Source organism: Macadamia integrifolia, chromosome 12 (assembly GCF_013358625.1).
Source record: "Macadamia integrifolia cultivar HAES 741 chromosome 12, SCU_Mint_v3, whole genome shotgun sequence".
NCBI lineage: Eukaryota > Viridiplantae > Streptophyta > Magnoliopsida > Proteales > Proteaceae > Macadamia > Macadamia integrifolia.
The window spans coordinates 3,543,902-3,558,556 of record NC_056568.1 but is presented as its reverse complement, the minus strand read 5'-3'; the positions used below and the strand labels follow the sequence as shown (position 1 = coordinate 3,558,556).

General features: G+C 38.0%; 1 protein-coding gene across 1 annotated transcript; it reads right to left on the bottom strand.

Annotated features, from left to right (window-relative positions):
* Positions 1 to 138: 138 nt before the first annotated feature.
* Positions 139 to 9,763, bottom strand: LOC122057942 (cyclin-dependent kinase B1-1-like). Its single transcript, XM_042620306.1, has 4 exons — positions 9,670 to 9,763; positions 4,481 to 4,742; positions 1,216 to 1,354; positions 139 to 449 (listed from the first exon to the last, which is right to left on the bottom strand). Exons 1-4 carry the CDS (start codon positions 9,761 to 9,763, stop codon positions 357 to 359), a joined length of 588 nt encoding a protein of 195 aa, XP_042476240.1. The 3' UTR covers positions 139 to 356.
* Positions 9,764 to 14,655: the final 4,892 nt, after the last annotated feature.

Here is a 14,655-nt window from a genome sequence, read left to right as displayed (position 1 = left end):
CGCAAACAACTATTGCATTGGAATGCAGCTTAATTATCTTCTCAGTTTATGGTCAAAAACCTACACAAAATCCTGAGAGAGAGAGAGAAAGCGGTGACAATAAACATAGAACCAAACCATAAATGGAGCACATTAAGCTAGAGCAACATCAAGTACATTACAATCACCGAGATGATGGATAAAAGCAGCATAATGGCAACCAAAGTTACTCCCCCCCCCCCCACCCCCACCCCACCCCCCCCCCCCACCCCACGGCTAAATCAAAAAAAAAAAACCCCCTCTAGGATGTCTGTCTCTTTAGAGTTGATTGAGGTCAAATCCTTAATCCAAAATAAGTAATAGAGGCAGGTAGACAGCTAGAATTGAGATTTGTCCAAACTGTCAAAATAAGGGTGATCAAGTGCTGCCTTCGCTGAAATCCTGTTTGCTGGATCATATTGGAGCATCTTCTGCTTGATTCAAAGTTCCAAACAAAACCAAACAAACACTGTCAGTTATTGGTTCTGAAACACACTGTTATCATTGGTTTTGACTGTTATGTTTTTTTTTTTTTTTTTGGGGGGGGGTGGGGAGATGTTTGTGTGGAGGAAACATACTTGAATCTGCAAATTTAAATAAACTAATGTCACTTTTTTATTGAATAAGCTACCTACGGGAGAAGCACAATCACTCGTAAAATAGAAAGGTCGTTACTGAATTCATTCTAGAGATAATTTAGCAAATGGTACAACCGGCTTTTATAGTCTTCAAATCTGGGTCTGCTAACAAATTAGCAATCACATGGAAGATATTATCGACAAAAAGTGCTGGCACAAGTTTTCCGCTAAAACTAAATCATCTCAGCTCTTTTTAGTTGGGCGATTCCTCATTTTGGTTGGGAGCGTCAGTAAATTATTCCATGTCTAGCCAAATTCACTTTTGCAGTTCCAAGTTTCTAGTGTAATTTCCAAAGAAGAGAAAAATAAAGGTTTCTATTATACCAATTGCTGTAACATGTCAGTAACAATTCCCCTTTGTTGTTATTGATACGTTAGTAGATTAAAGCAACACATATCTTGCCATTTAAACATCAATTAAGGCTAGTGAATTTAAGCAAAACAATCCACCATATAATACTCCAAATTTGCAACGTACAATTCTAGATTAGCCTTAGCTTATGAGAATTGGTAAAAACATGTACGTTACAGCTTGCAAATGAAGAGAATAAGTGGTTACCGATAAGAGGTCAACACCATCAGGTTCTAATGATGGAACAGCACGTGCCAAGTTTTGAGGTTTCCACTGCGGATATTCATGCCAGTCCCTCAAACCACTAACCCCTGGCCATTGCTCCTCAGTTGGTGTTCCCAACAATCTTCATCAAAGACCACAACAGAATAAAAAATCTAAACAAGAGGATGAGAGAAACAAAATTCCGTGCGTAGAATTGTAAATGAAAAAGCATGGCAAAAAATTTATAGCAAAATTGTGTAATTGTAGCATAAAGCCCATGTTATGAAATGATAGTCTAATTCCCATATTTCTTCGTGGATATCCATCCACTAGTGTAAGGTTCGAGTCTATCAACCTTCACCATATTTCAACATAAAGACTTGGGGGAAAAAATTGTGACTAGGATGGGGAGGGGAAGGATTCAGACTGCTTAAATACATAGTGAAGAACCGAATGAATGTAAGTCTAAATGATCAGAATAGGCTATTGACATGTAGCATTTCTATAAATTACCTATCCATGGACGGTCACAATAACCAGATTAGCCTCCACATGGCAGGAATGGCCACCAATGATAGAGAGGCAGCTTCCAACCAGCGGAAGAAAGGTTTCTCCAAAAGGGAATAAGCATACTAATAATTAAAGAGTATTTTCTGCACACACAGACATCTATCTAACAGCTTCATGTGATGATCAAATTGGCTCGAATGATAGAAATGATGCATTGAAGCAACAAAAATGCCACAGTTTACCCACCTTAAGGCTCCCATATCATATATCAAAACAATGAAGGGGTTAGCATTGACAATCATTGGATGCTATATACAGCAAGGTTTAAGATATCGCTCTCACCTCCCATCTCGCTAATCCAGAAAAGAGAGATCTTGCCAAATCTTGCCGAGATCTCACTAAGATCTTGTATTTTTTCCAGGTCGACTCGATGGTTGGTCTCGGTGGCTATATGGTCTTTGTAGCCCCTGAAAGTTGGTATTTACCCTATTTTAGGCCTTCTAAACACAATGGAAACATCAATTTGGGAAAATTACTTGATTACCCATTTATGGGTTTCCCTTTACAAAATTACCCACCAAAAGTTTCAGTTAACAAAAATACCCAAAATTAGGTTTTTCTCTACAAAATTACCCACTTAAAGTTTAAATTAACAAAAATACCCAAAATCAAGTTTGGGTTTACAAAACTACCCAAAATAGTGAGTCTTCATCTTCCACATATAATCATGTATTTTTTTATTACTGAAACTTTGTGTGGGTAATTTTGTAAACCCAAACTCAATTTTGGGTATTTTTGTTAACTTAAACTTTAAGTGGGTAATTTTGTAGAGGAAAACCTAATTTTGGGTATTTTTGTTAACTGAAACTTTTGGTGGGTAATTTTGTAAAGGGAAACCCATAAATGGGTAATCAAGTAATTTTCCCCATCAATTTTTTAAAAATCAAACCTAAAATTGTACTTTGATATCGTACCCTATGTAAGTAGTCTCCGACTCTTCGGACCTTAGCCTAGTATGCTTTATTCCACAGTTCACATTCCACAATCAACACACGATGCAACATAATCATAAGAATTTAAAAGACGTCAAATATAAGAAAAGTAATTCCAAATGTGGATACTCTTTTAAGCTTCAATGAGTGTAGGAATGGAGATCCTCAAGCAAAAGCACCAAAATCCTTACTCCTTAGTGTTTTTTCTTCAAAATTTGGCGAGATCTCGAGAGATCTCGAGATCTCCGTCGAGTTTTTGTACAATTTCTATCTCGCCATGCATCTCATCTCGCCTTTTTGGAAAAACGAGATATTAGCAAGATCTCGCCTGCCGAGATCTTGAACCATGATATATAGCCCTACGCTGGCAACCGACATGCTACATGTTATTACCTAGTATTGAGAACCTTTCAAAACACAAAGAATGAAATAGAGAACGCTTCAACACAACGTGAATGAACCCTCCTATAGCATAATATTAGAATAGAATGGAAATAGGGATGATGTAAAAAGTGACAACAATACATCGTTGCAGAGTGTCTTTCACCAAAAAAGCTCTTCATTAAGTCTCTACACAATCTTTTACCTAAAAAACAATGGCTAGACAGCCAGAAACAAGGTAATTAAATCCCCAAATTCAATATTTGTATTTAAAATGTCAAATCCAGTCTTAGACTTAAGTATTTACCTCCTATGTATACATTCAATAATAATGTTAAAGGATGAATATAACATCAATATATAACATCCCAAGGGATCCCCTCTTGCACTTCGGGAAAAGTCCAAAGGCAAAGAAGGTAGTATACACAAAAAGGTGCTGAATGGCAACCGGGTATAGAACAAATCATAGAAAGAAATCAATTTTTGATGAAATTGTGAGTTTGATTGGCTGAATTTATGGTAGTTACCTATAGTTAAAAAAATTTATATAGTTAAAAATTCCAATGTAATGCTCTAGACATTTCATGTGCATGAAATTACTTAAAAGTTGAAATTTTCTAGTTCGACAAGTTGTTTTTGATCGGTTCAATCTGATTAGAATTTGAATCATTCTTTTGGATTCAAGTTTGCTATACCAACTCGACTGAACGAATGACATGGCCAACATGCGACCATGCCTTACAAGACCCCAACCCCATCTCATTAACAATCCAATGGCTGTCATCTAGGCAAAAGTTTTGCCACGTTACAAACAATTTAATCATGGCCTTTGCAGAACAGTGTCATATTATTCCTCTCAATTTAAAACAAGGTGAACGTATGAAATGTTGTGATCATCTAGTTGGATTTCCTACTTTTCTATTTGAGTGACAGGTCAAAACAGTTGAATGTTTAATCGACTAGCTCCTCCCAAAATCTAACATCTATAAATATGCATAGATGTAACAAAAAGGATGATATCAAACTTAATCAAATAAGTTTAAAAGAGCCATACGGGACCAATGTAAGCCAAAAAAAAACAGCAGCATCAGATGAATTTTAACTATGTGGCTCACCCTTTTGCTTCGACAAATGGAAGACTAGGACTCACGTCAGCGAGTCAGGTTGGAGTTTATTTAAATCCATTAATTTGGAGCTTTTCTCCAACATTCAAAGGAACATAGTAAAATACCTTTTCATAATTCCTCTTGATACAGATTTTAGCATGGAAAAAATATCAGAAGGGATCATATAAAAGGTACGCCCTGATCCCCCAGAAACAATCGCCGTTAGTGTTGCTAACATTCATCAAAAAGAATAGTACATTGCAATAATCACATAAATACCTGAAAATATGGAGCAATTGCTGCAACTCTGAATCACCAGGAAATAAAGCTTGTCTTCGTGCCATTTCAGCTGAACAAGAAAAAAAAAATGAAAACAGAGAAATTATTACGAAAATGGGAGAGAGAAACCACACTCTTAAGTTAGTTTTAATGATAACATTTAAAAAAAAAAAAAAAAAAAAAAAAAAAGAATTGAACCATTTGGTGTAAGGAATTGGTTTTGAAGAAGTATTCTCACGTATCGAACACCAAGAATCAAAGACTCCAGATGTCAAGACACGAAAAGTACATCATGACAAGACTTCTTGAAGACTTGATAGATGTAAAAGCATCAAGCAATTCAAGACCAACATGAAGAAAGTTGAAGAAGCTCTTCCAAGATAGATTAAGTCTTTATTATGTAAATGTATCTTGATTGTGTAAATGTGAGCTCAGATATCAAGCATTTCACTCACGCAACTTAGAATGACCTTAGGATGTAACTATGACCAGGTGGTTGGACCTAAAGGTGACTAGGAACATGTTAGGAATTTCTTGACTTAGGAAATTGCTGTGAAAACAGCATCAACCTCACTCAAGGGCATTTTGGGCAACCTAAAAATAGGTATCAGGAGATGGTCCCTTCATTAAAGTTGTAGAGATTCGAGTTAGAATCCAACGCACTTGGAATCAGGCCAATCTGATATCGGACGAAAAATTTATGGCCCAAATATTGACAACAGTTCAGTTTTCCCAAAATCTGTCAAATTTGGGAGTGACCTAGCCTATAGGTGGTCGACCGGCTGAAAGCCCTGTTCGACCGGTATGAGATTGGCTGGTCCAAAAGGGTCTCTAACGGCTAGTTTTTCACTAACGACTCTTTTTGGCGATCGACTGGCTACCGATGGCGGTCAAACGGTAGACCCAAAATGTGACCATTTGAGTAAGATTTCTTGCCTATTTTTATCTCCTAATCTCACCTATAAATACCACAAATGCTCTTAATTAATTAATAATTAACACTTCTCGCCTATAAATACCATAAATGCTCTTAATTAATTAATAATTAACACCAAGCATTAGAGCAACTTTAAGAGTATTTGGAAGTGAAAATACTTCACACATTTCTTGAGCTATTGGTCAACTCCAACATTACAAGTGAAGCTCAAGAGTCTACCAAAAGTCTTCCACTTTTCTATTGATTCATTAAGAAACTGAAGACTATATATAAAGGTGCATCATTATCATTCTCAATCTTGCATTCTATCATTACACCACACAAAGAGTTAACTCTTTTTTTATTCCACTTTTAATTTTGCATTAGTCCAAAAAGTTAGGAAACTCTAGTGTTGGACGGTTGTAAATACACATCAACCTAGACTGTACTTAGGTATTATGTAGGATCCTCTTATCCCCAAAAGAGTAGTAAAGTCCCTCTCTACTTGGAAATAGATTGTAAGGTCCCTCTCTACCTGTGAAAGATTGTACGGATCCTCTTATTCTAGAAGATTCTATAAAGGTTCTCCTCCCTACTTATTATACTGAAAGGGAAGAGAGCTAGTGGAATACCTTACAAGTGGAACTCCACTAACTCCACTTGTAAGGAGTGGACTAGAGTCGGATGTAGTCAAACCATTAAAAACCCTAGTGTTGTGCGATTGTGCTTATTTCTCTTATTCCGCATTTTTTATTTTGCAATCACTCTTGGACACTTTAAACCAAAGTTTTTCAAAATCCACTAACATAACTTATTCACCCCCTCTAGGTTATTTCAGCTACTTGTGGTGAACTGGTGATTAAAAAAAAATAATGTTGGCAGTGTAATAGAGGGGATTGAACGATTGATGCAACCAAATAATTTGATGAAATTTAAATCCTCTATGCAATGACACTACATATAGACTTTCTAGAACTCCGATAGAGACTTGGGACTAAAAAAAATATGGAATCTACAAATGCCTAAATAAATTTTGGAATAGAAGACTGCGATTTTGAAAAATAATGACCATCTTTCCTGTTACAACTTAGATTCCCTTGAAACTCCCTCTAGTAACTAGGTAACAAAAGAAAAAGAAAAGCTTGTATTTAGCATTTTAAAGAAATAAGATGGTAGATGGCTGGTTAGAGAAGGGAAGAAATCTGTGATAGAGTTTCAAAGTGTCGCATGGGAGAGAAGTATCACATAATCATCACACACTCATTTTGAGAACCAATACTTTTCTATTCTCAGATTTGTGTTTCCTTTGTTGGATTACAATGTATAAATAGCTAGAAATCAAAAGAGTCCTAACTGAAATGTGTTATGGCAAAAATGTGCTACCCTTAGACCGCACCGTGAGAATTGAGTGGGGCAAGCCCGAGTGTGGTAGGCTACGATATAGGCTACGACGAACAGTTTAGAGCCAGACGAGCCACCTATCTGGCCCGAAGTGGACAAGCAAGCCTGTAGCGGCCTGACCGACCAACTCTGCTAAAAGAACCTCGATTACCAAGTGGTTGGCTGAACGTTAGGATAAGGAAAGTGGCATAGAGGTTCCGTCATATGGTAACCTAGATAACTCAACAAGCTCAATTACACTAAGGCTATTACTGAGTAGCAGGCTCAAGAGACCACTAGCCAAGAGGCAAGTAGGGCACAGCTATCGCTAAATTATAGGCAAAAGTAGGCCGATAGAGTGGCCTACCTCATCCAAGTCACTTGGCAACTGGGCCATAGCACCCAAGTCGCTCAACTCAAGAGTCCTACGAATTCCAGTGCTCAGATATATGTTAGTTGGTTCCTTTGACCCAACACATAACTCAGAAGCAAGGAACCGACATGCCCTACTCCGAAAAGGATTCTTAAAAGATGTTATCGTGCCTTATATATCCTAGGGGATCCGGTCAATACGCGATGATCTCATAACTGGGATGTCTCCTATATTCACTTTCTTATTACAACTCTTGTTATATTTGGACTCCTACCAAAATAAGGAAGCTACCAAAGGAGAGTCTCACTTATGGCGGCCACCTTCAACTATAAATACCTAGGTAAACTCCTTTCTAAGGGATCAAACTTTTTTCGATCTTACTGGAATTATCTATTCAAAAAGGGATCTGACTTAAGCATCAAAGAGTGCCCTTCTGAATCAGCCGAACACTCACTCTCTTGTGTTTTCCTCTTTATGCAGTTTCCATAACAGCATAAGACGATTTCTTGCAGCAACAGATTGGAGTCGTCAATCAAAAATACTACTAATCAAGCCACTTAAACCATTTATCAGGGGAACCCAGCCAAACAAGGGAACAACAAAGGTCTGCCTCTGCTAAAGCCCCATATTGGCTCACCCAACCCAAAACTGGGAGAGGATTTCCAGCAAGCTGAAGTCTGGGTATGTTGGCAACAACCCGACCTTCACCTCTCCTAGTCGTCATGCTAAACCCTGATACGTCGACTACCTGCGCATGGGTAAACGAGTTGCAAACAAGATTATCGTAGACCAATGACATGTACCGCCCGAGTCAGGAAGATTCGCAAGGGTGCCACTTCGATTTTTTCAAGGAGAAAGGGGTCATTTCGCCTTTAACTCATGGCACTGAAGCCGATGACGTCCAAGATGAATCTCTTCTACAACGGTGGGAACCAATAGAAGATCTTAAGCAAATATCATTATTCAAAGAAGACCGGACTGTTCGGTTCAGCTCGGCGCACTACTAAATTAAGAGCATACCCAGTAAATACTAAGCTTCCTCAGGAGCAATGCAGATGTCTTTGCTTAGACGGAGCAAGACATGCCTGGCATCCCCCAGACCATTGCTGGACATGCCTGGCATCCCCAAGACCATTGCTGAATCCAATCAAGCAGAAAAAAGAAACTTTACTCCCGAGTGTTAAAGAGTTATCAATAAAGAGGCAAAGAAATTTGAAGGCCTCAAACCTGAACAACGAAGTACAATTCCCCACCTGGCTTGCTACAATTGTAATGGTCCCAAAGTCAAATCGAGATATGTGCATTTGTATCAACTACACAGATTTAAAAAAAGCCTACCTAAAGAGTTGCTACCTGCTCTTAAGGATTGACCAGTTGATCAACACCACAACAAGCCATAAGATGTTAACCTTTATGGATGCCTTTTTGGGATACAATCAGATAAGGATGAAGGAAGATGACGAAGAAAGACAGCCTTCCTTACTGGACGAGGCAACTATTACTATAAGGTGAAGGCCATTAGGCCTGAAAATGGCCAAGGCTACCTATCAAAGAATGGTGAGCGGTATGTTCGTACAGTAGATTGAAAAAAACATGGAGGTTTATATAGACAACATGCTTGTAAAAGCATTAAAACCTCGATATGTGACCGACCTTGAGGAGAAGTCTTGGTGTTAAAGAAAAATTATATGAAATTGAACCCCTCAAAATGCATGTTTGGAGACACCTCAGGGAAGTTCAGGGTTAATGGTCCATAAATAGGGGGATAGAAGCAAACCCAAACAAAATCCAAGCAATACAACACATGACTCCACCAAAGACCATCCGGGAGTTCAGCGGCTTGTCGGATGGGTTGCAACCCTCAACCGGTTCGTCTTCTGAGTTGATAACAAGTGCTTACCCTTCTTCAAAACATCGAAGAATTTCTAGTCCCCGAAGGACTTCCTTTGGACAGTACAATTTTGGACACCTTCGAGGCCTTAAAATCTTACCTTGCGTCCCCTCCACTCCTCATTCTGTCAAAGCCCATATGACCAATTATTGATATATCTAACGATCTCGCCAGTAGCCTTCAACGCAACCTTGGTGAAAGAAAATGAGAAGTAGCATCGACTAATTATATCAGCCATATTCTCCTAGACACAAAAGTAAGATACCCAAGTATAGAAAAGTTAGACTTTGCTCTGGTCATCGCTACGCAAAAGCTAAGGCTATATTTTTAGGCTCGTCGGATCATTGTACTACATAAGTTGAGTATGTCAGGAGGAATCGTCAGTTGGTTGGACAAACTAAGTGAACATGGCAATGATTACTGCCACGTTGCGGCTATCAAAGGCAAGGCGTTGCCGAACTTCATAGTGGAGTGTACCTTGATGGACAAGAGCGAGAACAGCGAGAATACACCTATTGTACAACTTTGGACCTTGTATATAGATAGCTCAAGCAGTCAAGCAAGAAGTGGAGCAGGACTTAACTCGACCAGCTGGAGGGATTTATAATCCAATACGCATTGTGGTTTACTTTCACCACCACCAATAGTGATGCGGAGTACGAGGCTCTTATAATCGGCCTCAGAGTAGCATGAGCAGTACAGAAAGAAGAACTTCTGGTCCATAGCGGCTCCCAACTAATAGTGAATCAAGTGACTGTATGAGGCAAAAGAGGGAAGGATGGTCAATTACTTGAAGAAAGTGAAGGAACTAGTCGCTCAGTTCACTAAGTTCAAGATCAGACAAAACCCCAGAGCAAAAAACACTTCGGCGATGGCCTTGTACCAACTGGCAACAGCAGAATATTAAAGCATATGCCAAACAATATAAGTCGAAGTGCTAGAAAAACCAGCCTATGAAGCAGAGGAATTATGCTGTATGGACTGGGAATCTAGTTGGATGGACCCGATTATAAGATACCTTAGGGACAACTCCCTACTAGAAGATAGGGCTGAAGCATGCAAGGTCAAAAATCGATCGGCAAAATATCCTTAGAAAGGAGTGTTATACAAAAGGACCATCTTTGACCCACTCCTTAAACGTCTTGGACCCTCCAAAGCCTAGTATACATTAACCGAGTACATGAAGGGATTTATAGAAGTTAATTGAGTACGAGCCCTAGCTTATAAAGTCTTTAGACAGGGGTTTTAATGGCACTACATGCAAGAAGACACAATGTCCTATGTCCGGAATTGTTAATCCTGCTAAATGCCCCAGATGGCACATCGACTGACGGTTGAGCTATCCATGATAATCAACCCAATCCCCTTTGTAATATGGGGTATAGACATACTGGGACAGTTTATGCCTGGTACATAAACTGATCAACTGATCTTGGAGGGTGATCAATCCAAATTTCCCTCACCCTCAAGAAGCTTTGTTATATATTGAATATGCATAAGTACAATAATACCCTTACAAAAGATAATATTATACACAAAAATCCTCTTCAGCTTAAGACTCCACATCTAACTGATCTTGGGTGGATAGCATAAGTTGGTAAACAAGATATTGATGTCAAGCCGAGGACATAGCTTTTTTAAAGATGTTAGTAATCTAATAAGCAAAAGCTATGGAGGGAGGAGTAAGAATCACAAAGGTATTTCTCTCAAATGAATAGACAATTGACCTCATTATGTTTGATTCACTAATTAAACAAAGCAATGTGAATGGCACTAGAATATTTCAGCATAGAGAAATGTAGGCTCTGAAAAAAGGGATATAAATCATCAAACAAACCATGAAGCCAAGCAATTTCACTACATGCCAATATTCAGCCTCTCAGAAGATTTGGAATGGGAGTCGCCAAGAAATACACACCAAGCCCGTAGTAGAGCATTAAGTGTCTAGAGTCTAGACAACTAGTTCAATAAACATAGGTACATAATTGAAGGGAAGAAGAGGAGTAGAATAATACACCTGGCCATGAGGTACTCCATAGGTAAACGAATAATACTTAGAACATCAGTAAGGTGCAAGAAACAAACTGGCTTACAATGTGGACAGCATATGCAATATCAGGACAAGTAATAATGAAATAAATAAGGCCTCCCACAAGTTAGCTATATGTAGTACGATCAATAAAAGGCTGAACCGCTTGCTAACATCAATCAAGTTAGCCAATTTAACCAAATCTTGAGTACATTTGTGCTGATTAACAAAAGAACCACAGGGAGAGTAATCCTTCATCTTGAATGTGAAACTAATAAGGGATTTTCACTGTAGCAATTGCCTCGAAAACATACCCAATTATAAGAACACCTTCCACATATAATAGAAGAAATGCCACACCCTTCAAAAAATAGGGAATAATCATGATAACTCCGAGTAAAACCAACATGAAAAATTACCTCTCAAAAGCATTCAAACAAAGATCTAAGCACTTGTTTCAAGACAAAGATTTCTTCAATTATAAAAAATAAGAGGATATGAAACCTAGGAGAAGGCCGTATGTAAACAGTCTCTTTCAATTGACCATGAAAAAAAGGATTCTCAACATCTATATGGAAAATAGGTTATTAACGAATATCAAATTGAGCAAATCCCACCTTAACAGTTTTAATCTTGATAATTGGAGCAAAAGTCACATAGTAATTAATCCCAAAATTTTGTGTTACCTTGAGTTTTAATGGAATATACTCAATGACAAGAGAATGTTGAGGAGTAGGCACAAGATCCTAGGTGTCATTTGTCGAGTATGGATGGATTTTATAATCCATAACCTCTTTCCAACAAAGGAAGACAACTAGCCTACTGGTAAGTTTTAGGAATAGAAACAGGATCTAGAGGGGCAAAAAGACACGAAATAGGATCCAATGGAGAGAACAAAGCTAAATGTGTTAAAGGATCATGAGAAGTAAGCACAAAGTGGATATAGGAGTAGAAAATGCATAACAATTAGAGACTTGGTAGAATAATGAAAGATGGGATAAGTAGAAACCAACAGAACAATAGAAGAAACAACAAAAGGTAAAGGAGTAGCAGAGGATGAAGAAGTATCCTTGGGAGGAAATTCTCAGGACGTTATAAATGGACTGAAGGCAATAGTTTGGGACATTATAAATGGAGTCCACTTTGATGTAGATGTTGATACACATGAAGAGGGGAAGAGGAAGAGAAAGGAAGATAAAAAAGATGAAGAACAAAAACTGATGAGATAGGAGATCACATAATATGAGTGTAATAAAAAACAAAAATAAAAAAAGCAACCCAATGCACAACACATAGCATCTTAAGTAGCGAAATTAATGTGTTTATACGGAGGTAAGTGAACAAAGCACAAACAACCAAATACCCGAAGCAAAACAATAGTCAAGAGATGAACAAAACAAACTATGATCAGGGGACAGATGTTGTAATAAAGAAGTTGGATAAAAATTAATAAGAAACACTACCCCAGAGACTACCTTAACCCAAAAGATCACATGTACATTAGAATCCTTTATTGAAGTCTTCACAATAGCAAGGATGTGATTGTTTCTTTGTTCAAAGACCACATTTCGCTCAGTAAAGGTTTAAGACTTTTGAGGTTAGAGTTAGAACAAAACATTTTGATTTTGGTATTGAACCAAGTCTGAACCATAGCGGAAATGATTTTATAATAAGCAAAAATTCAAGCGCTTACACATGAAATGAACCCAAGTATAGCACGTAGCTAATAATATACTAACCAAGAGAATATAGGTGAGGATCTTCACACATCACTATTTTACAACATATCAAAAGAAGCAATGGTAATAGAATAGTGAGAGGAGAAGTGTTCATTTGAGCATGTTCGTAATATGGGCTTGGATTCACTTCTCCCCCTAACCACATGAAATTAAATTATTTTCAATTTGAAACTTCCTAGCGAATTTGATGTTGATAAATCTATTCAAGGTATAACCACATGTCGTTAGTTGTCAAGAAACCTTGCATAGGGATGCCAAAGTAAGAATTAATAGTGTAAAGAATCCGAGTAACAATCTAAGCATTATCAATTTTTCCTATTTTTAACAATTAAGGATTCTATATAATAACATTCAACTGAGCAAAACAAAGGGAAAAGAGGTTGCACCTTTTTTGGAAACCAATTTTTAGGTTTCTAATTTATTAGAATAGAAGAGGGAGAGGGGTAGTCAACTACTGCCCTTTTTCTCTCTCTCCCACTGTCGTCTTCTTATATACTTTCTCACTTTTTCTTTCGTTGCTCCCTAGAGGGTTTTGTTGTTGCAGAACCCTAAGGTGTTAAAAGGAAACTGTCTCTCTATCATTAAGAAAGTGTTGCCAAACTATTTAGTGCAAAGATGCTTCAACACTACATAGTGGAAGAGCTAAGTTCCCTAAGAGATGTTGTGATTGTGGTGCTCAAGGTAACTATTCTCCACCTTCCAATGGTTGGAAAGTTTAATTATCCCCTCTAACCATATGACTAATTTTAGGTCTAATGAATCCTTTCAGTGCCCTCTCAGAATCCCTATCCTCCCTTGCATGTCGGACCCATGTATACAAATCGTGCAGCACCCCCTCCAATGCTCCAATTGGCTTGACGCGGGAGATATCATCCCACACCAGAAGCATATTGATCCCCCACCAAATAACTTATTTATAGATAAATAACTGTTCCAGCTCTTCAAATTGCAATCCTATCATCCCTTATGAGGCTTCCAAATAATTTATTTCCACTTGCTGTTCACCTTAAACAGACAGCAAACAATAAGCAAGGCATTTCATAAACCAAGGTATGTGTGGCAACATTTTTGTTCCCAATTACTGTTTCTGAATTAGAAACAATTTTTTTGTGTTCTTCATTCCGTAGTACTTTTGTACCAACAAATGTTGTATGGTAAAACAGGAAAAAAGAAAACAACATAAACACATATGGAATGAAAATATTAACATAAGTATATCTTCAGGTGGCGGTGGTGGAAGTGGCAGTAGTGGTGGTTGTGGTGGTGGTTGAAGTTGTATTAGAGGTGATAATGGTATTTCCACTTGCTGTTCACCTTAAACAGACAGCAAACAATAAGCAAGGCATTTCATAAACCAAGGTATGTGTGGCAACATTTTTGTTCCCAATTACTGTTTCTGAATTAGAAACAATTTTTTTGTGTTCTTCATTCCGTAGTACTTTTGTACCAACAAATGTTGTATGGTAAAACAGGAAAAAAGAAAACAACATAAACACATATGGAATGAAAATATTAACATAAGTATATCTTCAGGTGGCGGTGGTGGAAGTGGCAGTAGTGGTGGTTGTGGTGGTGGTTGAAGTTGTATTAGAGGTGATAATGGTGGTGCTGGTGACAGTGGTGGTGGTTGAAGTTGTATTAGAGGTGATAATGGTGGTGCTGGTGACAGTGGTGGTGGCGATGGTGGTGGTGGTGGGAGGGTCGAGGGGCTTGAGAGTTTGGAGTCATGAGATGCATGAAATTTTCCCTTCTCATGAGTGTTTTTGTCCCAACTTTGTCTCTTTTTTTTTTAGCTTCTTTTAGTTTCTCAAAATTGTTCCAACTGTGTTTCTTTTTGCCCGTTCTTT

Coding starts and splice junctions, on each gene's coding strand:
- LOC122057942 (XM_042620306.1), bottom strand. CDS start 9,763: ATGGACCAGAAGTTCTTCTTTCTGTACTGCTCATGCTACTCTGAGGCC. Junction 4,743..9,669: donor CACTATTGGTGGTGGTGAAA/GTAAACCACAAT, acceptor TGACATCTGGAG/TCTTTGATTCTTGGTGTTCG. Junction 450..1,215: donor ATGGTGTTGACCTCTTATCG/GTAACCACTTAT, acceptor TGAATCAAGCAG/AAGATGCTCCAATATGATCC.